The 25,443-nt window shown below is 54.1% G+C and overlaps 1 protein-coding gene across 1 annotated transcript; it reads left to right on the top strand.

Annotated features, from left to right (window-relative positions):
• The first annotated feature begins 396 nt into the window (after nt 1–396).
• Nucleotides 397–25,341, top strand: LAPTM5 (lysosomal protein transmembrane 5). The gene is made up of 8 exons (XM_059896416.1): nt 397–591; nt 16,047–16,140; nt 16,825–16,901; nt 18,497–18,631; nt 19,719–19,841; nt 21,037–21,132; nt 23,593–23,685; nt 24,981–25,341. The coding sequence occupies exons 1-8, from the start codon at nt 505–507 to the stop codon at nt 25,068–25,070; spliced, it is 795 nt and encodes a 264-aa protein (XP_059752399.1). The 5' UTR covers nt 397–504; the 3' UTR covers nt 25,071–25,341.
• The last annotated feature ends 102 nt before the right edge of the window (nt 25,342–25,443 follow it).

The following is a 25,443-nucleotide window of genomic DNA, read 5'->3' as shown; positions in this document are numbered from 1 at the left end:
CATGCTTAGAACATGTAGGAAATACTAGAAAATAGCTGTTTTTGCAGCCGGACAGACCTGGGTTTGAATCCTGCCACCAGCACTGACTACTGTGTGATTTGGCTGAACGCCTTGACTTCTCTGGACCTCCGTGTCTGTATCTGGAAATGGGATTGCTAACAGTCCTTGCTTCCAAGGGTGATGGTGAGCATCCTCTAAGCAAGGCACGGGTGAAACTGCTTAAACCCCAGGCCTGGCAAATGGTAGGTACCGTCGGTGTAAGGGAAGCCCCTCCTGCGAGTGACAGGGGCCTGCTGCCGTGCTCTGAGGAAAGCTGGGGCCCTTCCCAGCTGCCCCGCCCCAGTTGTGACGCCCTTACCCCTGCCTGTCTGAGGGGCAGGAAGGAAGTGAGGAGGGCGCCCGCAGCTTTCCCTTTTCTGCCCTGTTCCAGGCTCCTGGCTCCTTCCCTGCTCCAGGCTCCTGGCTCCTTCCCTGTCAGTGCCTCGGAGGAGGGGAGGCAACACCATGGTCCCCCGCGCGGCCGCCATCCGCCAGACCTGCTGCTGCTTCAACGTTCGCATCGCCACCACTGCCCTGGCCATCTACCATGTGGTGAGTGTGCAGGCGGCCCGGGACACTGTGTGTGCATGTATGCGTGTGTGCGTGTGAGGGTGGCCCCGATCTATGGAGACCCCTCGAATGGGAGGACCGTTGCTCACCACCTCCCCTTGGAACCCTGGACAAGCCCCTTCCGTGCTCCGGGCCTTGGGCTTCCTCTCTGTCCAAAGCGGGGGAGGGGACCCTGCAGCAGTGGCAGGAGTGGGAGGAGGGGTCCTTGTTCTAAGCAAACGTACCTCACATTCTCTCTGAGGCTCAGTTTCTGCCTCTGTGAAATGGGACCTTTAGCAGCCACAAGTTCATCCAGGTACAAACGGAGGGAGCAGCAGATGTGAAAGTGCTTTGGAAGCCAGGAATCTTGAGAGAAATGTGAGCTGGGATCATTGTCAGGAAATGGGGTCAGGTCACAGGCATGGCTGCGACTCTTCCCCTGGGGCCTAGGCCACTGGAGGGGATGAGAAGCGCGAATCTCCCCTTTGTGCTTCCAGAGGGGAGGGAGGCGGCTGTGTCCTCTTAGCTTACATACGAGCAGGGTGCCTGGCCTGGCCTGAGCGCCAGTGGGCCCAGCTGAGGAGGAACGGGCCCAGAGGTCCCCCTTTGGAGGCTGGTGTGCACAGCCGGGTACGGAGTCTTGTCTCTTATTAACTCAGAGTGATTCTGGGCGAGTCACAGCCCCTGGGGCCAGAGGCTCCCCCTCTGTCTTGGTGGCTGAAGGTTGGGGCTCTGTTCTGCCCTGTCCAGAACTATCCCCCCAGCCCACAGCTCCAAGCCACACCCAGCTCCCCCAGACCCGGGGGCCTTCCTCCCAGGGTGACTCAGGGCCTGTGGTTAACAGTTCTTTTATGAGCCTGGAAGGGCTTCCTCAAAATTAGCCTAAATCTGGCACACTGTGGTGGGCTGCTGTGAACTTCTCAGACCTGGCTGCATCTGCTTCCTGCCGCACGCAGAGCAGGCAGGGCTGTTGGCAAGAGCCCAGCCTTCGGAGGGCTGGTGCTCTTCAGTGTTCGGTGCACAGCCTCTGGATCCAGACTCCTGTGTGCAAGTCCTGGCCTCATCACTTCCTAGCTGTGCAGCCTCAGGCCACTTACTTAACCTCTCTGAATGTCCGTTTCCTCGTCTAAAAAATGGGCATGAGAATAATAATACTTCTCTGATAGGGTTGTTCTCAGGATCAAGGGAGTAAATATCTACAAGGCACAGAGCAGTGCTTGACAGGTATTTGAGTGCTTTATTATTAGCAGTGCCTCAGACACGGAGCCTGCTGCCAGCACACCTGTAAGTCAAGCAGTCAGACCCCAGAACACTGATTTTGGGCGGGGCTCAGAGGTTGCTCTGCCTAGCTTCTGCCAACGCAAGAGTGCTCCTGAGAGGAGTGAATGGCACTTGACTGTCCCCAGACCAAGTCCTTAGGGCCTCTTCAAGCTCTGAGATTGTGCAACATTCTTGGAAACACAGTGTAGTAAGCAGGGATGTTCCCGTGAGAAGCAGGCCCCTGGGTCCCTACCCCTGCTCTGCCACTAACTGGCTATGTGACCTTGGACAAGCTGCTCCCTTGGGCCTCAGGTTTTCCTTTATAAGATGATGGACAAGAGGGTATGGACCAGCTCAGAGGTCTCAAACTCCAGTGCCTCCAGGGGCCAGGCAGCTCCTGTAAGTGAGCGTAGTGGGGCAGATGGACCTTGCTGTGACCTGCGGAGCCTGTTCTGGGTCTATTCTGGCGGCCACTCTCTGTTTCCGCTGATTGTTGCCATGGCGGAATGTGGGCCCCAGCAGCCGCTCTTTGGACATTTGGAGAAACAGGAAACAGAGGCTTTTATGTCACAATTTCTGCTGTTTCCATGTTGATGACTGGTTTGAGGTAAAAGAGAAATCCCTGTGCAGACCAAGTCAAATCCATTTGCAGGCTGCTGGGCCCCGAGTCTGCCCTGCAAACCCTGGGCTTTGTGACTCTTGCGGTTTCTTTTTGATCATGCTGTCCGAGGTCCTCACCTGTACACAGTTAAGTGACATCAGTTCCTGCCCAAAGAGCTGGAGAATGTGTGGACAAGTGATCAAGGAAGTCTTCTTGGAGGAGGTGTCACTGGCAGAGGTGTAGAGTTTGGTTGTGGGGAGTATGGATGGGGGAGGGATAGGTGTGCAAAGGTGTGGAGGCTGAGGACAGTGGCTTGTGCAGGGGACACTACATAGACTAACCTGGAGGCTTTAGGTTGGGGAGCAGGAGGTGGGAGGGATTTGGAGTGATAAGCTGGAGGCTGGGCCTTCACTATAGGGCACTATTGATATTTGGGGCTGGAGAATTCTTTGTTGTGGGGACTGAACAGTGCATTGTAAGATGTTTAGCAGCATCCCTGGCCTTTATCTACAAGATGCCAGTAGCACACCGCCAGCTGTGATAACCAAAAATATCTACAGATATTGCAAATGTCTCCTGGGGGTGAAATCACTCCCAGTTGAGAACCACTGTCTTTAATGTGGGTCATGGGGAGTCATGGGATGTTCTAGAGCCGAAGGCAGGAGAACAGAAGAAAAGTCTGGAAGCTGTACAACTGGCCCGGGCGGTCTTCTCTGGGCTGGGGTCCTTGATTGATTCCAGTGGAGGGTCGTCCTCCTGCTCCCTCTGTAAGAGGCCTCTGCTCCTTCCCAGAAAGGGCAGGGCCTGGGGGCTTTCTCTGTGGCCTGGCAGTTGGGTGGCAGGTGTGCTGTCAGGGCCTCGAACATCTGGATGGAAAAAGAGAAGCTGCCATCCAGATGTGTTGATCACCCAGATCGGTCGTCATCTGGAGCCAGTCATGGGCGACGGCCCTGCACACGGAGAGCTATTCGTGGACTGGACCCCTCTGGGGAGGGTTAAATCGGGCTCTTGGCATCCTGAGACAATGCCCCATTTTATTGAGTCATCGGGGCGTTATTACTGGAGGACCTCCGTGTCCAATGGCTGGAGGACCTTCCTCAGCATTTCACTGGGTTTGTGTAGAGGATTCCCCGGTTCATGAACGTTTTCTGACTCCAACTTGCACACATAGAGGAGTCAGAGAACTTTTGTAAATTGGCCTCTTTGGTTCTGGTTTGTCTGGCAACCCAAAGCATGTCTGTCCCAAGTTAATGGCAGGAGATAGGGACCCAGAAGACCCTTTTGCCTAGAAATATCTCCCTCCCTAACCTCTCCTCTCCAAGCGCCTGGAATTCCATTAGAAATTCGTTGTCTGATAAAAAGCTTAAACCTGTGGTGATTTCAACCCTGTAGCAACAGGATACACCAAAACAAGGCCAGGAGGAAATGAGACTGATGCTGGCCATGGCTTGTCTCTGGGTTATAGGTTGTGAAAGCTCTAATTTTTTGCTACTTTTCTGTATTCTCTGTATTTGGTACAATGAGCATGTATTACTTTTTAAAATAAATGTTTTATTTTAGAACAGTTTTTTTTTAAAAAAATTATTTATTTATTTATTTATTTATTTATGGCTGTGTTGGATCTTCGTTTCTGTGCGAGGGCTTTCTCCAGCTGCGGCGAGCGGGGGCCACTCTTCATCGCGGTGCGCGGGCCTCTCACTATCGTGGCCTCTCTTGTTGCGGAGCACAGGCTCCAGACGCACAGGCTCAGCAGTTGTGGCTCACGGGTCTAGTCACTCCGCAGCATGTGGGATCCTCCCAGACCAGGGCTCGAACCCGCGTCCCCTGCACTGTCAGGCAGACTCTCAACCACTGCGCCACCAAGGAAGCCCTAGAACAGTTTTGTATTTACAGAAAAATTGTATAGTACAGAGTTCCTGTATACCCCACATCTGGGTTCCCTGATTGTTAACATCTTATATTAATATGGCACATTTGTCACAATTGATGAGGCAATATTGATATACTATTATTAACTACCGTCCATACTTTATTCAGATTTCTTCAGCTTTTCCCTAATGTCCTTTTTCTCTTCCACGATCCCACGTTATATATAGTCATCACGCCTCCTTAGGTTTCTCTTGGCTGTGATAGTTTTTCAGATTTTCCTTGTTTTTGATGACCTTGACAGTTTTGAAGAGTACTAGTCACGTATTCTGTCAAATATTCATCAAATGGGACTTGTCTGGTGCTTTTCTTATGGTTAGACTTGGGCAATGTGTTTTGGGAGGAAGACCACAGAGGTAAAGCGCCCTTCTAAGCACTTCATATCAAGGGTGTGTACTTCCGAATGTCTTATCACTGTTGACGTTGACCTTGATCACCTGGCTGAGGTCGTGTTTGTCAGGTTTCTCCACTGTGAAGTGACTTTCTCTACCAGCGCTCTGGGGTCTGACCACTTGACTTACAGTTGGGCTGGCAACAGGCTCCGTGTCTGAGGCAGTGCTAATAATAAAGCACTTGACCTCCATTATTTAAAGGAGGCTCTAGCGAATGCAGATTTGTTCTCAAACATGTCTTTCTTTTCTGTGCCCAGCCCCAGGCCAGCACATGGGCCTGACTCATTCCTGGCCTCTGCCCTCTAGGGATTCCAACCTGCCAAGGAAAAACTGTGATAATGGTGTTGCTGGATGACAGTGCTGGCTCTTATAGGGGCACAGATGAGAGGCCTTAGCCCAGCCCTGGGGTGGACGCTGGGGATTCAGCAAGGGCTTTGGGGAGGAGGCCGGAGTGATAAGGATGAGCAGGACTTTGCTTGGGAATGTTGGGGAAAACAGGGCAAGCTTGTGGAGGGAGCAGAGAGCAAAGGCATGGAGGCGGGAAAGGCCAGGTGATGCTCTGGAAGCACGGAGAAGCTCATAGAGCTGGGGTCGAGGGCGGGATGGTTGTGAGGTGTGGTGGGGGAGGCTACAGAGGTCAGCAGGGATAAGACTGGACCAAATGCCTGGCTGCTCTCAGGTTTCATGGTAGAAGGATGGATCTCTGTTTGACCCAGTTCTCTCATTTCACAGATGAGTGAACAGAGGCCCAGGAGGGTCCCTGACTTGCTCCAGGTCACACAGGGAGGTGGGGGAAGGGCTTGCTCCAGGCCTCAGCTACCAGCACCCAGGTGTGTGGGATGAGCCAGCGAGTCGACAAATGAATTCTTTACCTGGCCCATGGCCCAGGGGTGGTCTGTCTGTCTCTCTGAGAGGCCCTCCTGTCACCCAGTCTTCATTTCTTCTTTATGGTCCAGCTCATGGGAAGCCTCCTCCTCCAGGAAGCCCTCCTGCTTGTCCTCCTCAGAATTCCAGTGGCCCTTCTCTCTCTGCTCCACTTTGGGATGGAAAAGATCACAGACCCGTCTCTATCACTCACTCATGATGTGACTTTGAGCAGGCAGGTGCCTTTGCTGTCTGAGCCTCAATTTTCTCTTCTGTTAAATGGGGCCAGTGGTCCCTGTCTCAGGGTGACTGTTTTGAGGTATTGAGCTGATGTGACCCCACTGGAGAGGGGTGCTGGCAGGCGAATGCCCAGTGTGGGCTGTGGGACGTGACCAGAGGTCACTCCCCTCTCAAGTGCTCATCTGTTTGGGGCCTAAAAATAGGTCCCAACTGTTAGGTCGTCTGTTAGAACCTCTGCCTTCACGCCTGATGCCCCCATGTGGGGTAGGGTGGGAATCGTGGCCCCTCCCCAGTGCCCTGGCCAAGGGGCCCTGGTGGGAACTCAGTTGTGCTCCCCATCTCTGGGGTGTGCACTCTGCCTTCTAGCTTATAAAATGTTGGAGCCATTGAGAGGACCACTGGACCCCCTGGGCCAATGGGGGGTCACACGCAGGGTCTTCTGGGGGCAAAGTTGGGCTCTTCCTGCTGCACCAGACCTGGTGGGCCGAGTGATGGCGGCCAGTCATCTGTGTGAGGTGGGCCAGGACAGGCCAGACCCCAGGCTGGGCCTTATCCCCTCCCCACTTCCTGGTTCTCAGGCCCAAGGGAAGGGAAGGGAAGGGAAATAAGGGGCTTCTGGGAATGGGGGGTAGAGAATGGTGGTTCCAGCCATCGGGCATCACCTTGGTCAGAGGGACCCACTGCTGTCAGAGGGCCATAGCTGGGAGAGGCACCAACCTGGGGGAGGGTCCAGGGGCTGGTGCAGGGGCTGGGACCCCACTCAGACCTGGCCCCATCGCTGGAAGGCAGGGCCTGGGTGGGCCGAGGTTCTTGGTCACCACCCTAGTCCAGAGCCTCCCAGGAAGTGAGGCTTTTATTTTGAGCCCAGGGCAGTGGCCCAGAACCAGGACTTTGCTCTGAGCTCACTATGAGGCCTGCATTGGTCTCCCAGGGGACCCGCACCCCACCGGGGGAAGGGGAGGGTGCACAGAACCCCTAATGAGGCAGGAAGCTGAGCAGGGAGCTGTACAGAGTGAGGCACTGGCTCCCACCTTCCACCCCTCAGCCCTGCTGCAGCCCCAGCGTGTCCCTCCCCCTCCCCGAGCCCCAGTGTCCTCCCCTGTCAACTGGGGGCCAATAACTGTGACCTGCAAGGTCAGAGACTCAAAGGAAACCAGGTGGGAGGCACACCTGGCACCCAGCGAGTGCCCCACACGTTGTAGCTACCCCTGGAGCCCCCATTTGACAGAAGAGGAAACTGAGGCCAAGCAACTTTGCAGCCCGGGGTAGATAAAGAACAAGAGCCCAGGTGTCCTGCTCGGGGCCCAGGCTCCGCCGCTGCTGCTCCAGACCGCGGTGGGGGAGGGCCAGGCTTCTTGGCAGCAATCGGGTGGGGTTCAACTGTAATATCCGGGGAGCCTCGTTCTTAGAAACACGGAGCCCACATGCAAAGATGCAGTCTCAATGGCACCTGCAAAACGGGGGGAAAATGGGAATGATAGTTGAAGTTGCCTCATAAGGCTGAGGCGAGGACGAAGGAATGAAGAGTGTGTGTCAGTGTTCAGAGGACCTGGCCTCTCCTAAATGCTCCAGTAATAGTAACATTTACTGTCACGTGGCGGCCTTTGCCCTGAAGGTAAATAAGGAATTGATGTTTTATGGGGATTGTTTGGGGGGTGCAGTGTACTTCTCTAGATACTCAAGAAGTGGAGGAGGATGGGGGTGTGGACCAAGCCTGGAGGCTGACTCTGAGCTCCCAAATGGGTGCCCATAAAGGATGACCACCGCTCCCCCACCAAGAATGGCAGAAGCCACTGGGATTCACTGGGCCAGAAATTTTGCCCTTAGTGCCTGCTTGTTCAGGGGAAGGCTTGCCATCCTGTCTTCTTTCATGGGGGCAGGTCTGAAAGATCAAAGGGCAGAGAGCAGAGGACAGGCCTTGCTGGGCTGTCACACGCGGGGCACAGGCAAGGGACAGGGCTCAGAGGATGACACACTGGCTTTCCTGGACGTGGTGCCAGAGCGAGCTGCTCCCGTCCTGGCACTTCCCACCCTGCAGGGTGATGAACCTTGGCACGCGCTATCTGAACCGTGTTCTCTGCCAGCTCCCGGCCTTTGTACGAGCTGTCCCTTCCGCCCGGGGTGCTCTTTCTCCCACCCCTGCTGACCCCAAAGTCACATCCCTGTAAAACCACATGTCCCCCTAGCATCTCCTGCATCCCTCCACTGGCCCAGCCACCCAGTAGCTACCATTTCCTGGGGGCCTCCTCTGTGCCTGGCACATGGTAAGCCCAAGTCACAGTTCCCCAAGAGAAGCTTCTTGCAGTTTCCTAAAGGCGTCTAACTCTCTTTTGCTTTCGCTCCTGCTGTTCCTTCTGCCTGGAACACCCTTCTCACTGCCCTTTGGGAGAAATCTTCTTCAAGACTCACTGCCTCTCAGAAGCCTTCCTGGAGCCCCAACTCCTGGACCCCGAGCTCCCAGCGTTTCCCCCATCCCAGGGCAGCTCCCACCCCCACCTGCTGGGGTCCTGGGGGTCATGTGGTCTGGCCTGGAGGCCCAGAGGCTCATCCAGGGCTTGGCCCAGCCTGATCCATCTTTGTAATCCCCAGGGTCTGACCCGGTGGCAACCAATCTCAATTTTATTTTACTTTTGCAAACCTCTTATTTTTTTTTTTTTTAATTAATTTATTTATTTATTTTTGGCTGTGTTGGGTCTTCGTTTCTGTGCGAGGGCTTTCTCTAGTTGTGGCAAGCGGGGGCCACTCTTCATCGCGGTGCACGGGGCTCTCACTATCGCGGCCTCTCTTGTTGCGGAGCACAGGCTCCAGATGCGCAGGCTCAGTAGTTGTGGCTCACGGGTCTAGTTGCTCCGCGGCATGTGGGATCTTCCCAGACCAGGGCTCGAACTCGTGTCCCCTGCATTAGCAGGCAGATTCTCAACCACTGCGCCACCAGGGAAGCCCTGCAAACCTCTTATTGATACATAGTTTATATAAGTGCACGTCTAGATGACCTTTTTCAAAGTGAACAGCCAGGTAACCTCTACCCAGATGGAGAAATAGGATGGGACCAGCCCCCAAGGGCCCCTGGTGTCCCCACCTCATCACTACGCGACCCCCACTGACTTCTTCCAACACACGTAGTTCTAGAAGTACCCAGGGATGAGATTACACAACATGGGCTCTTTCTTTCTCTCAACATTGCGTTTGTGACCTTCCTCCGTGTGGCCGTGTGTATCCAGCTCATTTCCTCCTTGCTGTATAGTATTTCACTGCATGAATATATCACGGTGTATTTGGCCTGTTGTACTGGGGGAGGACATTGGGGTTGTTTCCAGGCTGGGCTGTTACAGTGGCCACGGGGACCCGTGGCTTGGAGTCCACACCAAGTGCTTCTGCCGGTCACTCGATCTTTCTGAGTCATCATCTTTGGTAGCAGACATATGTCACTTCATGTGCTCCTCACTGCAGCTTTGTTAGTGGGTGGAGCCTTCTCTCTGGTCTACAGATGAGGAAACTGAGGCACAGAGGAGTAAAGGGGCCAGGCAGGGTTGGGGGGGCAATTAATAGTAGGAGGGGGCGGGGATGGGAGGGAGGACAGCAGAGCCGCAGCCTCCAGAGGAGCCCGGCTCCCAGGGAGGTGAAGGCAGCCCGGCTGGGGCAGCAGCTGAGCCTTGGCTTTGAGGGGGGCGCATCGTGATGTTTATCTGGGCCGGCTGGGGAGGTGGCTGGGGAGATAGTGCTGCAGGGGCGGGGGAATGATCCCCACGCCATTGCCCCCGATAAGCTGTGACAGGAAGTGTGGGGTGGGGTTGGGGGAGGGGAGCTTCCTCCTGACGCTGACACATCTGGTTCTTTTCTCCCATCCTCTCGCCAGACAGCCCCAGGGGACCCCCCCCCCAGGGAAAACAGGGTGGGTGGGTGAGGTAGAGGGGGCTGAGCTTCAGGGTGGGGGCAATGAGGATGATGAGGAAGAGGAGGAGGAGGGTAATGATAATAATAATAATAATAGTCTGAGTGTGCAGGAGCCCTTGAGTTCTTAGGCCACCAGAGCCAGAGGATGTAGAGTCAGGGTGGAGCAGTCCTGGAAGGGGAGAGGGGCAGGAAGGGCTGTGCACTTGGGACCAGTTTCCCATTGTGCAAACGGCATTATCTCTGTTGGGGAGGGTTGAGGACAAGCCCAGGCCCGACTCCTTGTGCCGCTTCGGCCGAGGCACCCACAGTCCCTGTTCTCCTTGGATATAAGTGGGTAAACAGTCCTGACCTCACAGACTTGTGAGGAGAAGTGGAGTTAACAGACAGGAAAGTGTCCGCGCACCGGCTGGCACATAGTAGATGCTCACTGAGCGTTGGGTCTCCCTGTAAATTTTACTCCCCGGAAGTTCAGAGGATGGGTTTCTGCCTGCCTGCTTATGAGAGGGTGGGTCCTAAGCCCCCCAGGAGGTCCGAGAGGGTGGGCCCATGTTCTTGGACCGGGAACTGGTGTTGGGTCCCTAGAGCCAGGGGATCTGGTGTCACTACCATCATAACATGCTATCACCTCTGCCATCAACAGCAGCAGCAACAGCACGGTCTTACGGTCATTGCAGTTAATTACCACTTCCCAGCAGCCCTGCGGTTACCTCTATCACCACCACCTCTGCAGCATCGACCGCCACCTCTATTATCACTGCCCAGAGGATCTTAACTGTCGCCAGCATGCCAAATGCAGCCACAGGGCAGCCAGTGCCGCCTCCCAGCACCATCACCATTGTCAGTCCCGCCTGACCCGCATCTCTACTCCATTCAGCTGCGGCGTCACCACCGTTACGGCCACGGCCATGTTCAGTAGTGCTGCCATCCCTCCACCCTCCGTGATTCTTCCTCTCCTCCTACCACTTCTGCCCCCTTTATTTCAGCTCAGGCTGTTGGTTGCTTCTCAGAGCCACCAGGAAAACAAATAGAAATTCTCCTGGCCTCCCAGCCACTTCCTCCTTTGCTCAGCTTAGGGAAGTTGTGTTTGTTATTGAGAAAGAAGAGACAGGGAGGGGGATGAAAATGAGAACTGAAACCAGGGAGAAGCCGAGGGAAGAGGTGAGAAAGGGGAATGGAGGGCGGAGGTGGCAGTGGGTGTGCTGAGCGTGGCCAGGACTGATTCGGTCGTGCAGCCCGAGCCCTGGCGTGGCGTCAGGAGGACCGAGGCTGATTCTGACTCTGCAACACGCTCGCTGTGTGGCCTTGGGCTGGCTACTGCCTCTCTCTGGGCTTCACTTTCCCACCGGTGACATCCCCTCTTTCAGGGAAGAGGCCTTCCCTGCCTCTTCCCTGCCCCCGTGTTTCGCTGGGTCTGTACTGCTGGCTCTGAGCCTTTACACACGACGATCACTCTCCCTGGAATGCTTTTCTCTCCTCTCTGTTGGAAAACTCCGACTTATCCTTCAAAGCCATGGTCAAGCTTTTCCTGTTTGTGAAACCCTCCCTGAGCCTTCCAGACAGCTGTGATCACTCCCTCATCAGGGACTCTGAGCCCCCTGCATGTCCCATGTCGTGATTCTGAACACACTGGTCAGCTGTAGGGTTCCCCTGGGGACTGTGACACCTGCAGGCCAGGGTCAATGGTTTTCCCAGACAGGGCCTGGAGGCAGTATGTGCTCAGAGAGTGTTTACTGGATGAATAAACGAGGGAGCAAGTGTATACCTGCCCAACAGTGTGCACTGATGGAGCGCTTGCTGTATGCCAGGCTCGGTGCTGGCACGTCATTTGACCTGATAGCAACCCTACGAGGCAGGCAGGTCCAGTTATTATCCCCATTTCCCAGATGAGGAGACTGAGGATCATAGAGGTTAGTGGCTTACTCAAGGCCACAGAGCTGGGGTTGGGGCCCTGGCCACTTGATTCCAGCACCCTGACTCTTAACCACGTGATCTCACTATGTGGAATTAAGGTCAGTGAGTGAGAAGATGCTATTATGGAGGAAAAGTTGGGCGAGTGAATGCCGTCTGCCTGGGCATTGTGGGAGGAGAGAAGCCCCGTTCCTGTCACAGGAGGGCATGAGTCATGGCCCAGGCAGGTCCTCAGGGCTCAGGGAGAGGGCAGCTCTGTGTCCAGGTGGAAACCAGGGGCGTGAGGGGAAGGGAAGGGCCAGGTGGCCTGGGAAATCTGGACTCTTGGAGTTTCCTGGCCTCTCCCAGCTTATGCTATAGGTAAGCCAGGCACTTTCTGGAATTACAAACAGCTCTTGGTTGGGGACTTGGGTGGAGGAGTGAGGGCCTTCTGATGAGCGGGGTGCAGCTCCGGGGTGGGAGACCCTGGGCAGCCTAGGTGTGATGTGCTGCGGTTGGCAGGAGTTCAATCATTCCAGTGCGAATAGGGGTGACTCTCCACATTGACTGGAGGAGGTAAACTGAGGCCGGGGAGGAGCCAGGACCTGGCCAGGGTTACACAGCCATGAGGCAGTGGGAGTGGCCTCAAGTTCCAGCTGCTGTCCTCTGAGCTGCGGGTGTCCAAGGATGGGGGTCAGCTGCCGGGGGAGAGTGGGCAGATGGTGGGTGAGACCAGGGCTGGGCCCCAGAGCAACCACTCAGCCTTGAGTGGAGCCTGGACCCTGGGAACCCAGGCAACAGGGTTCACATCCCAGCCAGGCCATGTGACACAGGGCGTGTGAATTTTCCTTGCTGAGCCTCCATTCCTCATCTATACCATGGGGAAAATGTTGTCTCTCTTGCAGGGTTTTGGGAGATGGTGGTGCAAGCCTGTGTGTACAGGTCCAAGCACACAGTAGGTGCACAAGAAATGTCAATTCCTCTCCACGCCATCTCCTAGGGAGCTGAGAGGCCTATCTTTCTCCTGGATCGGGGACTAGTGTCTTCCATTGAAGGTTAGGGGCCAGCAGAGGGTCTGAGTCAGACTCTGAGGTTGCCCTGCTCTGTGACCTGGGGCTAGTTCCTGCCTTCGGTGAGCCTCAGGGTTCTCGTCTGGCAAATGGGGACAGAATTATCTCCCTCTCTCTACAGGACGGTTGAGAAGGTGAAATGGGGTAAAGGATGAGGCTGGTTTTAAACACAGGTGGGTTTTACAAAAGCAGAAATGCTTCTGGTGTCTGCTGCTGCTTCTTGCACAAGCTGTGGGAGGTGGAGGAGACGGCAGAGGGACGAGGAGGTGGGTGCCCTGCTGACTCTGCTGGGCGCCCACATGGGAGTGGGCGAGGAGGGCAGACCTCAGGCAGAGCCAGGAGGCTGGGAGATGCTGAGAGGACAGTGGAGGGGGGAAGAGAATCAGATCCAGGGCCCACTGGCCTGGGTTTGAATCGTGGCCCTACAGATGATCAGCTGGGAGGCTTTGGACAAATTACTGGACCTTTCTGAGCCTCGCTTTCCCCATCTGTGATATGCGGGTGGGAGCATTAAGAACAGTCCCTCGGCTGGGTTTGGGAGGATCACTGGGATGGGGTGGGTGGCAAACCTGGCATGGAGTCAGGCTGTACAAATGTCCCTCCTCTTCCCTCCCCTTCCTGGGGTCCCAGGATATTCAGGAGGGGTGGTTGGAGAGGGGTAGCTGGGACGCTAATGGCAGGATTGCAGACCTGGTGGCAGGGCTGTGGGGGATGTTTGGGGCCAGGATTGAGGATCTGGAGAGTGATTTGTGGGTTAGCACTGGTCTCCAAAGTGGGGTGATACCCAAGGTGACCACTGGGGTCTCAGAATGACAATATTAGATTTTCTAAATTTGTCAATCATGTTCTTTATTCATTTCTGGATTTTTTTGGTATGTGTGTTTTATGATGTTCATTATAAACCAAGACAGTAGCACATGCATATAATTTGGAAATCAAGAAATAGAGAGTAGTGTGTGCAAAAGGTTTTGTTGACAGGCACATGATTGAAATATCTGAGCCCTCTGGGGTCGGGGCTAGCAGGGCTCTGAGGTGACTTGGGGAGTGGGGTGTGTGGGAAGGCATCAGGATAGCACTGGGACACTGGGACTCCAGTCTCCACTTTGTCCCCAACTTACTGTGTGTCCTTGGGCAAGCCACCCAACCTCTCTGAGCTTAGAAAACAAGCAGAAGGAACTTATGAAATAAGTGGGCAGAGGCTCTTTCCAGCAATTGGACGTTGGGGTTGTCTGATTCTGAGCTTCTTTCTAGATCTCAGACAATCCTGGACTCTTGGGACTTCAAAAGCCTTCTTGTGCCACGGATGATAAATGCTAGTGCCCTTCTAAGCCCAGCTGCGGCGACTCATTTGTGCTCTGCTGGCACACAACAGGGAGCCCCAGAGCTCCCAGTCTTTCAGGGTGCCCTGTTCTGTCCTGGACTGAACCGTCATCTGCCTCCTTTTCTCTCTCCCTCATTACAGGGGAAACTGGGAGAAGAGGGGCTGGAACTCCAGGCTTTAGGGGATGAGGAAGCCGCATTTCTCTCTTTGAGCTGTTTCCTGTGGGTACCAGCCACAGCCCCCGCCATGTCTGCTTTCCGCTCTGAGCTGTTTTCCACTCTCCTGGTGAAACAAAGCCTTTCTGGTTCACCCCATACCACGTAGAGGGGGCAGCTAGAGCAAGCTCACTGTCAGCCCCCTGGCACTCTCCTCACGGTACTGGTCGACTGCCCCACGTAAGCTCACACCAGGCAAAAGCAGATTATACTTGCTGAGCACCCACTGCCAGCCTCCAAGCTCAGTGCTTTGCAAATACAATGCAATTTATTCCTTATTAAATCCAATGATTGCCAGTTTCCAGATGAGGGAATTCAGAGAGGTAAAGTGACTTGCCCAAGGTCACATAACGACCTGGATTCAAATCCATCTCTGACTGACTCTGGAGCCCAGCTCCTCATCAGTCTTCTCTGCTGTCCCTTTCTGCCCCCTAAACAGGATGTAATATGGTAGGAAGACAAATTGAAACCTATGTCTGAGCTAAAAAAACCCACACAATCAGCTAGGGGGAAACAGATGGCGGGTGTTTAGTTGCTTGTCAGCTGAGCGTCAGTTACTAGTGGAGGGCCGCCTAGAAAGCCAGTGTAAACTTAGGCCATATTAATAGAGGTAGGACATCTACTACAAGGGAGGAGACATCCTGTTGGCGGTGTGGGCAGATGGCATCTGGAGAAGTGTGTGTGTATGGTGGGAGCAAGCCTTGCTGTAAGGACATGGACACACAGAAGATTGTGAGTTCCCCGTGGTTGGAAGCATTTAAGTAGAGGCTGCACGGCACAGTGTTCTTGCATTAGAAGATGGAGGTCAAGGGTAAGGTGACCTCCAAGGTCCTGTCAAACTGCAGTTTTGTGGCTGGACTTCAGTTATTGCCACGGCCATGGCAACACTCATGCCCATCAGATTTGCCCCTTCTCTGTCATTCTTAGCAAGGGTCCCCTGAGGGAATAGGGTTTATTCGTTCATGCATCCATCCCTCCATCCATCCTTCTGTTTATTCATCTACAACAGCTAGAGCAGTGAACAAGAGAGACAGAGTCCTTCCCTACCTAGAACCTATAGTCTAGAGGGAATAGTAACAATAATAATAGTATAGATTGAGCGCTTACTATTTGTCAGGTACTCTAAGTGAATTATCCCATCTGGCCCCCCTACAACCTTATGAGACAGGTATTATTATTATCCCCATTTTGCATATGGGGATTGAGGGGCCATGGGGGCTGGGATTCACAGGTCAGATGCTCCCAGGCCTGTGTTGATGATCCCAAGAACTTGAAGTTCTGTGACGCTCAGATGCTGTGACTAAGATCCCATGATGCTCAGAACTTGTCACTATAAAAGAGGGTGCAGAGCAGGGGCCCAGTCACTGGTGAGAGCCCTCACTCTCCCCCACTTCCTCAAGCCTGACCTTCAGTAGTCACAGTTATCGCTTTACGGATAACTGGGTGTGGTTCTAAGTGCTCTGCTGGGAGGTTCTCATTTACTCCTCACATCTGCCTCCTTAGGTAGCTATCAGTATTATTCTCATTGTACAGATGGGAAAACTGAGGCACAGAGAGGTCAAGTAACTTGCCCAAGCTCACACAGCTAGGAAGAGAAAGAAGGAGGAACTACGAGCTTGAGCTGTCTATCTGTACAGGCCACACTTTACCTGGGATGCCCCACTGACCCGCATTCCATCTCCTCCAGGACCCCTCTTCACAGGCCCTGACTGCACGCCGTCGGGGTGGGAGGGGTAGGTGGTGGAGCTGTGCGGGCCCCGGCTCACTAATGCTCTGTTCTGTCCCCAGATCATGAGTGTATTGCTGTTCATTGAGCACTCAGTGGAGGTGGCCCACGGCAAGGCCTCCTGCAAGTTCTCGAAGACAGGCTACCTCAGGATCGGTAGGTCCAGGGGAAGCCGAAGTGGGGTGGGGTGGCAGAGGGAAGGGCACCGGCTAGGGGTGGAGTTGAGGCTCTGCCACTTGTCCTTTTTGACGTCTGCAAATGGAGAAATTCCACTTGTTCACACTAAAGTCTCCAGGTGTGAGAGCAGATAGGATGGTGCTTTGCAAACCTAATCAGCTTAGAAGGGTGACAGCGGGACTCTCCTGCTCAATAGCAGCCCGTCCCCCAGAATAAAATCGCAACTCCTCACGGTGGGCTCCAGCCCCTGCTGACCTCTCTGGCCGCATTCCCACACCTCGTAGCTCCCTCCACGCTCCCCCTCACTCCCCACGCTCCAGCTGCACTGACCCCACCAAGCTGGGCCCTGTCTCGGGTCCCTATCTGGACTCCTGGTCACTCGGCTCACAGGTCACCTCCTCAGAGGCCTTCCCCCACCTCATCCCGGTTAAAGCAGACCCCAGGCCTCCTTCCCACCCTGCACCCTCTGTTATACTGTCCTGTGTTACCTGAATTGTTCTGTTTGCCCGTCAAGACTGAGAACTGCAGGAGGGCGGGGCCTGGGCTTTCTGGTTCACTGGCATAGTGCCCACACCAGTGGTTCCCCAAGTGTGGTCCTTGGAACCCCAGGTGTGGGTTCCTGGGGGCACTTCTGGGCCCCTCACTGCTCTCTTTGCCTTTCAGCGGAATTGATCTCCAGCTTCCTGCTCATCACCATGCTTTTTATCATCAGCTTGAGCCTGTTGATCGGCGTGGTCAAGGTGAGTGCCCTGTCGGGGAGGGGAAGGGCAGCCAGGATCTGCGGGCTGGCAAGGAGGCCCAGCTGCCCTCCTGCTCCCTCCTATTCATACCCACTATGTGGGCAGCACTGGATGCTGAGAGGTGGGAGGTGGGTATTTGGAGGAGATCCAAACTGCACCCTAGAGATCTTCACACTTACCTTTTGGAAACCCCCTTTTCCGCACCAGATCCCTCAGGTCGGAGGCCTCGGTTCCCTGTGAAAATACACCCTCCATGCACGAGGGTGTGCACAGCCGGCTGTGGCCACTGCTGATCATTGACACTTTGGCTGAACTAGCTGGCAACCCACATCCTCTTGAACTGCAAATGGTGGCCGGGCATTTGGTAGAGAAAAAAGGAAGGGTCATTTTGAGGTCTAGGTAGACGGGAGAAAGCAGTGGGTTTTGAAATCAGCGAGAGGAGCAAAGGGGAGGGTGTAGATGCGTCCAGCTCAGTGCCGTCCAGCTAGCGGTTGAGAGAGAGAGGCGGGCTGTGGCTCAGCCTCCTGCAGAGAGGAACCTGTCTGTCCCTTGGCCCCCAGCTGGGCAGCAAGCCAGGGCCCCGCCACATAGCCATGAGAGCAGACCTCGGAAAGAGAATCCTTCCTGGGCAGACAGTGGTGGGCTGGCACTCCCAGGGCCAGCAGGATGGGGTGGTGATTTGGTGCTGGTTTGGAATGTCTCCACCTTGCCTGAAATGCCACTGTTCACTCCCTAGCTAATGCTACTCTCTTAGGAGCCCTACACCGCAGGGAGTGATTTCACCTTGGTTTCCGGTGGTCCATGCAGAAACACAAATGGTCCAGCTAGGAAAATGGATCAGGTTGCCCCTGAAGCCTCTGAGCTTCAGTCTGGGCTGTGTCGGCTGCCTCCTGAGTGATTTTAGACAACCACGTGAGAAACCACGAAACCACCCTTTCTGTGATTTTTGTCCCCAACTGTGGGTTCCTACGCATTTAGACTGGTCATAGTGGTCACTTGCTTTCAGCTGAAGGAGAGGGACTTCAGCCTCAAGCCTCCCAGGGTCTCTTACTATGACTGAACATCCCTGGGGGTGGCCTACACAGAGGCAAGACCCACTGTTAAAGCAGCACAAGTTTTTTCCTCCTCTGGGCCTTGGCTCGTGCCAGCCCTTCTGCCACCAATACCCTCCCCTTCCCTCCTGCTTCTTTCCAGCTCTAGCCCTGGTGCCCCCACTTCCAGGAAGTCTTCTCTGATCCCTTCTCATTTGTCAAATGGACACAAAGTCTTTCGTCACTGGGTTCTTAAGAGAGAGTTGAGGCAGACCCTGGTCCTGGAGCCCCCAAGTGCTTATCTCTGTATATGGGAACTATTCCCGGTGTCTCCTGGGACGCCGAGACTGCTCACCCTCAGGGCCTGGGCCTTACCTTCTCCCCACGCCCAGAGCCTCACTCAGAGGAAGGCACGTGGATCCCCATGGGGTGACCTCAGCCAAGCCCCGCAGGTGATTCAGGAGAGCACCGAGTTCCCCGGGACGGAAGGGAACTGTGGGCCAGGGGGCCCGTGGAGCCATCAGGCTGCAAGGGACCCCTGACCATGCCGGGCCTGCCTTTCAGAACCGGGAGAAGTACCTGCTGCCCTTCCTGTCCTTGCAAATCATGGATTTCCTCCTGTGCCTGCTCACCCTGCTGGGCTCTTACATCGAGCTGCCCGCCTACCTCAAGTTTGTCTCCCGGAGCAGCAGCCGGGCGGTGAGTACGTCCCATGTCCCACAGCTGGCCAGCGGGGGAGGCGGAGGAGCCCAGGCCAGTGAGCGTGGGAGCCCCCAGGGCCCTTTCTAGTTGGTGAGCTTGAGCAAGTCCCTGAGCTCCTCCAAGTCACCCCACGCTTCTTATTTTTTTTTTTTTTTAAATTTATTTATTTATTTATTTTTGGCTGTGTTGGGTCTTCGTTGCTACGTGCGGACTTTCTCTAGTTGTGGCGAGCGGTGGCTACTCTTCGTTGCGTTGCGTGGGCTTCTCATTGCAGTGGCTTCTCTTGTTGCGGAGCATGGGCTCTAGGCACGTGAGCTTCAGTAGTTGTGGCACGCAGGCTCAGTAGTTGTGGCTCGTGGGCTCTAGAGCGCAGGCTCAGTAGTTGTGGCACACAGGCTTAGCTGTTCCGTGGCATGTGGGATCTTCCTGGACCAGGTATCGAACCCGTGTCCCCTGCATTGGCAGATGGATTCTTAGCCACTGCGCCACCAGGGAAGTCCCTCACCCCACGTTTCTTCCTGTAAAAATGTGTCTTGAGATCATTTCTCATCAATGTGTCTTATGTGCATTACATGAGGAAAGCGTGCACAAGGTGCTCAGCATGTGGTAAGAATGGAACAAATGCCAGCCACGTGTGAATTTACACCATAGGAAAGGGGACATGCCCCATTTCCCTCCCCAGCCCCCGTTTTGTCCCTCCTTTGTAACCACGTTGAAGGAAGGAAGGTAAGGATGGTGAGCATCCTTGGTGGGAATGCCCGCGACGCCTGGTGCCAATCACAGCCGCAGTTCCCCAAAATTGCTTTTCACACTTCCCCTGACTGTGGTCCTTGAGGAGGCTGAGAAGCTACATTATAGAAGGCCCTGGACTGGGAGTCAGGAGACCCTGGTTCAGGTCCTGGGTTTGCACCAGCCCATGGTGTGAACGTCTGAGAAATGGACCTCCATTTCTTTCTGGGTACCATGGACCAGAGAGTCGTCGATCTGGCTGACAGTCTCTCAAGCTGAGGGGCCACTGTGTGCCCCGTGGTACCCGGGCCTCTGGGTTGGGGCTGACTTGCCGGTCTGTCTTCTTCCTCCAAAGGGCCCCTCCAAGGTCCCACTGATGACCCTGCAGCTCTTGGATTTCTGCCTGAGCATCCTGACTCTCTGCAGCTCCTATATGGAAGTGCCCACCTATCTCAACTTCAAGTCCATGAACCACATGGTGAGTCTGGGCTGAGGGTCTGCTCCTATCACTGGCTCTGTGGCCTTGAGCAAGTTGCTTTCCCTCTCTGTGCCTCAGTGCTTACGCTGGGTTCTCTAAAAGTGGAGCTTGGAGAGGGATTCTTGTGCGAGTGATTTCCTGAAGGAGCACTCTCGGGAAGAAACTTGAAAGGAATGAGGGAAGCAAGTTAGACAAGAGGAAGAAGCCAGGCAGACATGTGGCTTTAGAAGTAGCGCTGCTGGATCCCAGAGGGTGCCCTGGAGTATGAACTGCAGTGCAGAAATGGTATTAGTGTTTTCATTGCTGTCTAACAAATGATCCCCAAACATAGTGACTTAAAACAATAAACAGTTGTTACCTCACATAGTTTCTGAGGATCAGGAATTTGGGAGTGGCTTAGCTGGGTTGTTCAGACTCAGGGTCTCTCTTGAGGTTGCACCTGAGATGGGGTTGGGGCTGTGGATGCCAAGGGCTTGACTAGGTCTGAAGGATCCAATCCCAAGCTGGCTTACTGGCGTGGCTGTGGGATCTTTGGCTCGGTTCCCCACCGTGTGTGCCTTTGATAAGGCTGGTTGAGCATCCTCATGTCATGGCTGTGGGTTTTCCCCCGGTGACTATCCGAGAGAGAGCAAGGAGGAAACGGCCCTGTGGTCTTGGAGGTCACACTCGCCTCTGCCACATCCTATTATTTGTGAGAAGTGAGTCTCTAGGTCTAGCCCACACTCGAGGGAGGAGTGTCAGAGGATGTGTGCACATGTTTGCAAATGCCACAGCAGTTGTCCCACCAGAGCAGGAAACTTCCATCAACCAGTCCTGCTTATGAGGTGCCCCTCGGGGAGGAGGCGTACCTCCCAGGTATTTCAGGATTAGGTGGTTCCGTCAACCAAGACTATCCTCCAGAGAAGGACACGGGTGTGGCCCACCACCAGCTGGGGGATGGGGGCACCAGCCAGATAAGGGCCATCCGGACAGGCATCAGCTGCATCTGTCTCCCTGGGTTTGCCCACCTGTCAGATGAGGCTGATGGTAGGTGGTACTGGCCTCCTAGGGCCCTTGAAGGGTTGGGCCAAGATAATGGCTGTGCCACAGCACGTTCCTGTGTGCGTGGAGAGCTGGCTTTTATTCCTCGATGTGTGGGTACTGTTAGAGCTCCTTATGGCCAGAGACACTGATGTGGCCCCCAAACCTGTTGCAGAATTACCTCCCCAGCCAGGAAGGTATGGCTCACAACCAGTTCATCAAGATGATGATCATCTTCTCCATCGCCTTCATCACTGTCCTCATCCTGAAGGTGAGTGGCCCCTGCCCCATGGCTCAGGGAGGGGTGGAGAGGCTGAGCTGCCCCGGGCCCACCCATGCCAGACTGTTAGGAGGCAGGGAAGCCTGTCTTCCACCACTGCCCACCCCTGCTTTTGGCTCCTAACTCCAGCCCTCCCCACACCAGCCCCTCTGCCCACACATGGGATCCTCGGGGATGCCCCCTTTAGAGCAAGTGGATCTGCGAAGACCCAACTGTGTTCAGGGGTCAGGGACTTAATGTGTGACTCAGAGAGACCTGATCCAGGGGAAGGAGGAGCTATTTTGTCTGGGATTAGATTCAGGAAGACCTGGGTTTGAATCCCAGCTCTCTCCTCACTAGCTGTGTGGTTGGTTTTCAAGTCACTTCTCTCTGGGTCTTGGGTCTCACCTGTGAAAGGGACACCCTAAGTCTTGCTTTGCCCATGTTAACAGCTTTATGTGATTCAGGCACCAAAATGTAGATGGGCCCTGAGGTCATATTGCTAGAGGTTTAGTGATGAGAAGGATGGAGGGGATTGGTTTTATTCTTCTCAGGGGTAGTCAGGCCCAGAGGATAGAGTCCTGTTTCAGGTCCCAGTTCTTGGAGACATGGTGACAGATAGGAGTGCATTAATAGCAGCACAACAGGACTTCCCTGGTGGCACAGTGGTTAAGAATCCGCCTGCCAATGCAGGGGACACGGGTTCGATACCTGGTCCGGGAAGATCCCACATGCCACAGAGCAACTAAGCCCGTGTGCCACAACTACTGAGCCTGTGCTCTAGGGCCCGCGAGCCACAACTACTGAGCCCACGTGCCACAGCTACTGAAGCCCACATGCCTAGAGCCTGTGCTCCGCAACAAGAGAAGCCACCACTATGAGAAGCCCGCGCACCGCAACGAAGAGTAGCCCCCTCTCGACGTAACTGGAGAAAAGCCCGCGTGCAGCAATGAAGACCCAATGAAGCCAAAAATAAATAAATAAATAAATTTATTTAAAAAAAAAAATAGCAGCACAACGGGAGGGTGAAGAGGCAAGAAAACGCTGCCGTCTTCGGGAGTCAAGGAAACCAGGGCAGTTCAGCTTGGGAAAGAAATGACTCAAGGGGGACCTGATCGCAGCCTCCAAGTACCCAAAGGACTCTCATGGGGATTCTAGAGGCCACAAGGGGGCCGTGTGGCCGGAAGCCACAGGGAGGCTGATGTCGACTCAAGAAAAGGAAGGGCTTTTAAAAGTGTTCTTTTCTGATTGTGAAAGTAACATATGATCACTGTAGAAATTTAGAAACTACGGATGAGCAGAAAGAAGACGATCAGCCCACCAACCACCGCCACTCGGAGAGCAGCACCTCTGATATCTGGGTGCATTTCCGCCCCCTCTTTTTAAGTGGGTGGTGTAGCCAGACATCACTGCCTCCTTACATCCCAGGCCCTGAGCAGTCTCTGCTCTCACCCAGTGCCAAACTGGAAGCAACTTCACTCCTTTTAACCTTTCCTCAAAGGACTGACCTAGCACAAGCGCATTAGTGATGCACAGAGAGAACATTCCTGAAGGCTTGGGGGGACCAACGTGGAGGTTTACGGCATATACTCTGCTAGAGAGAAACTGCCCAAACCCCACCACACACCTCCGTCCCTCCCCACCCCTCTCCTGTTCTTTATCTTCATCCATCCAGTGGGAGTTCTCTCTGTACCCCGACTCCCAACCCTGCCTCACTGGCTACCCTTCACCTACTTGCTTTGCCCTGGCCCTTCGTACTTCATTCTTTCATAATTCATTTTATTTATTTCTGCTCCTTTTAAGTCCCCATCATGGGGCTCCATAAAACAAGGGACCTTCTAGATGCCAAGACCTGCTCTCCTTCCTTTGGGGGCAGAGAGAGACTTACTGGCTATTGTTCCTTGAACACACCCCTGGGGACTTCACTCCCCACCCTGGAACCCTTCTCCCCAATTCTTACATCAATTGCTAAGAGAAAGCCGTTGCTCACATTATCTGACAGATATATACATCCATACATATAATTTTTCTGCATTTATAAACATGAGATACTACTGCATACACTGTTGGATAATCTGCTTTAAAAAAACAACATATCATAAGCAATTTTGAAGACAAGCTTTCCCACTGTCAGCTCTGTCTCAGGATGGGCGGGGCCACCTCAGGAGATGGTAAGCTTCCAGTCCTCGGGGGCGGAGAAGCAGGATCTGCAGGATTATTGCCAGGGAGGCTGGAGGGTGGTGCAGAAGCCTCTAAAAAGCTCCTTCCTGTGATGAGTCTGTGGGGCAGTGAAAAGGGAAACACCTGGAACACCTGAGACTGGCAGGTGAGGCCCCCTCCAACCAGAAGAGGGGTCTGACCTTTCAGGGTAAGCTGGGGATCTCCAGGAAGCGCCCAGCATCTGTCCTCGGTCTGCTGGGGCAGTGAGAAGGAGGGTCACAAAGCACAGCCTGACCTGGACCTTTTTTCCAGGTCTACATGTTCAAGTGTGTGTGGAGATGCTACAGATTCATGAAGTACATGAACTCGGCCGAGGAGAGGAGCAGCTCCAAGATGCTGCAGAAGGTGAGTCTGCTGGGGGGGGTGGGTGGGTGTCAAGTCCTAGCTCTGCCACTCACTGTATCATTTAGGGCAGGTGTCTCTGCCTTGCTCGGCCTCAGTTTTTCCACTCGTAAGATGAGGGTTGGACCAGAAGAAATGGGAAGATCTCTTTCCACTCTGATTGTCTAGGATTCTATTCATTCATTCATGCATTAAACATTTTCTGCTTCTTACTCTTTCCTGGACTCATATCCAACCCTTCGGATGCAGAGAAAACTAAGATGCCACCCTGTCCTGGAGGAAAGTGTAGTCCAGAGTGAATCTAGACACAGAGATCCAATTACAACTCGGTGTGAAGCACAGGGGCAATGGGATCACAGAGGAGGCACCTGGCTTCACCTGGGGTGTCAGGGAAGGCTTCCTGGAGGAGGTGACACTTGACCAAGGCTTAGACTGTCAGCGGGTACAAGTTAGCTGGGAAAGGGGAAGGGGCCTTCCAGGCAGAGGGATTAAGTGTACTTAGAAGCAGCTGATTGGAAAAGTGATGGGAAAAGTGCAGCTGGTTTAAATTACTGGAGGCTCACTTTCCTCAACTGTAAAATGGGGATTGTATTAGTCAAGAATTTTTTGGGTTGCAAGTGTCAGAAACCCAACTCTACCTCACCTACGTAAAAAATAAAATGAATTTATTAGCTTATAGAACTTGAAAGTCCAATGTAGGTCTGGCTCAGGCATGGCTGAGACCTGATGTCCAGACATGATCTTATTTTCAGGATGAAAGGCAGCCCTTTCCTCATGGTAGCAAAATAGTTGCCAAAATCCCTAGGCTGACATCCCACCCTCTCAGCAACCCCAGCAGAAAGAAAGACATCCCAGAAGCATGTCTCATTGGTCCAGCTTGGGTTACAAGCCTATCGCCAAACCAGTGACAATTGCCAGGGGGATGAGATTCTACTTTGAGTGACCACCCCATTAGACATGAGGTCTCATGTCCACTCCCCCAGATCAGAGGGCTGATCAGTTCTTCTGAAAGCACATGGACTGAGAATGTTTTCCCAGGGAAAACAGTGTGTCGTTATCAGAACAAGGGGGCTTGATGCACAACAGGCAGAGGCAAGTCTGTCCATTGCAGGAACAGAAACCGCACCTGTCTTGTGCATGCCAAGCCTAGCACGTAGTAAGTACCCAAGGCATGCTAGTCGTCATCATCGTCATCAACATCATTTTGCCAGGGGTGGGGGTTGGAGCCCCTTAACCCCAGGTTGGGGTAGTGGTCCCATCTGGTCAATTCTCAGCCCTCATCTCTCTGTTTCTCCCAGGTGGTCCTGCCATCCTATGAGGAAGCCGTGTCTCTGCCATACAAGATTCCAGAGGGGGGCCCAGCACCACCCCCATACTCAGAGGCATGACGTTCACCAGGCCCCAGCCCTGGTGCTGGGAGGGGCGGAGCTACCTCGCAATCCGCTTCTTTGCTTAGGTGGCCCCTGTGGCCTGGGTGAACCACCTGGCTGACTTCAGGACAATCCGCTTGTGTCCCGCTCGCTGGCCTGCTTTTCCTGCGGGGCCTGGGAGATGCTCACCATTGGGTCAACCCCTTTAGGCTGAATGATTGGGTCTCAAAAATTCAGTCCAACAGCACTCAGCTTCTTTTGATCAGCTCTGACATTGGTTTAAACGATTGGTCTTTCTAAAGTCAGTGAGTTTGGTGAAATAACTCTCAACTTGACCAGTTTTACCAAGTGGCCGACAAGTCAAAAACACACTTGTCATTTCAGTGAAAAC

This window comes from Balaenoptera ricei, chromosome 1 (assembly GCF_028023285.1).
Source record: "Balaenoptera ricei isolate mBalRic1 chromosome 1, mBalRic1.hap2, whole genome shotgun sequence".
Classification (NCBI taxonomy): domain Eukaryota; kingdom Metazoa; phylum Chordata; class Mammalia; order Artiodactyla; family Balaenopteridae; genus Balaenoptera; species Balaenoptera ricei.
This window is presented reverse-complemented; position numbering and strand designations above follow the sequence as displayed.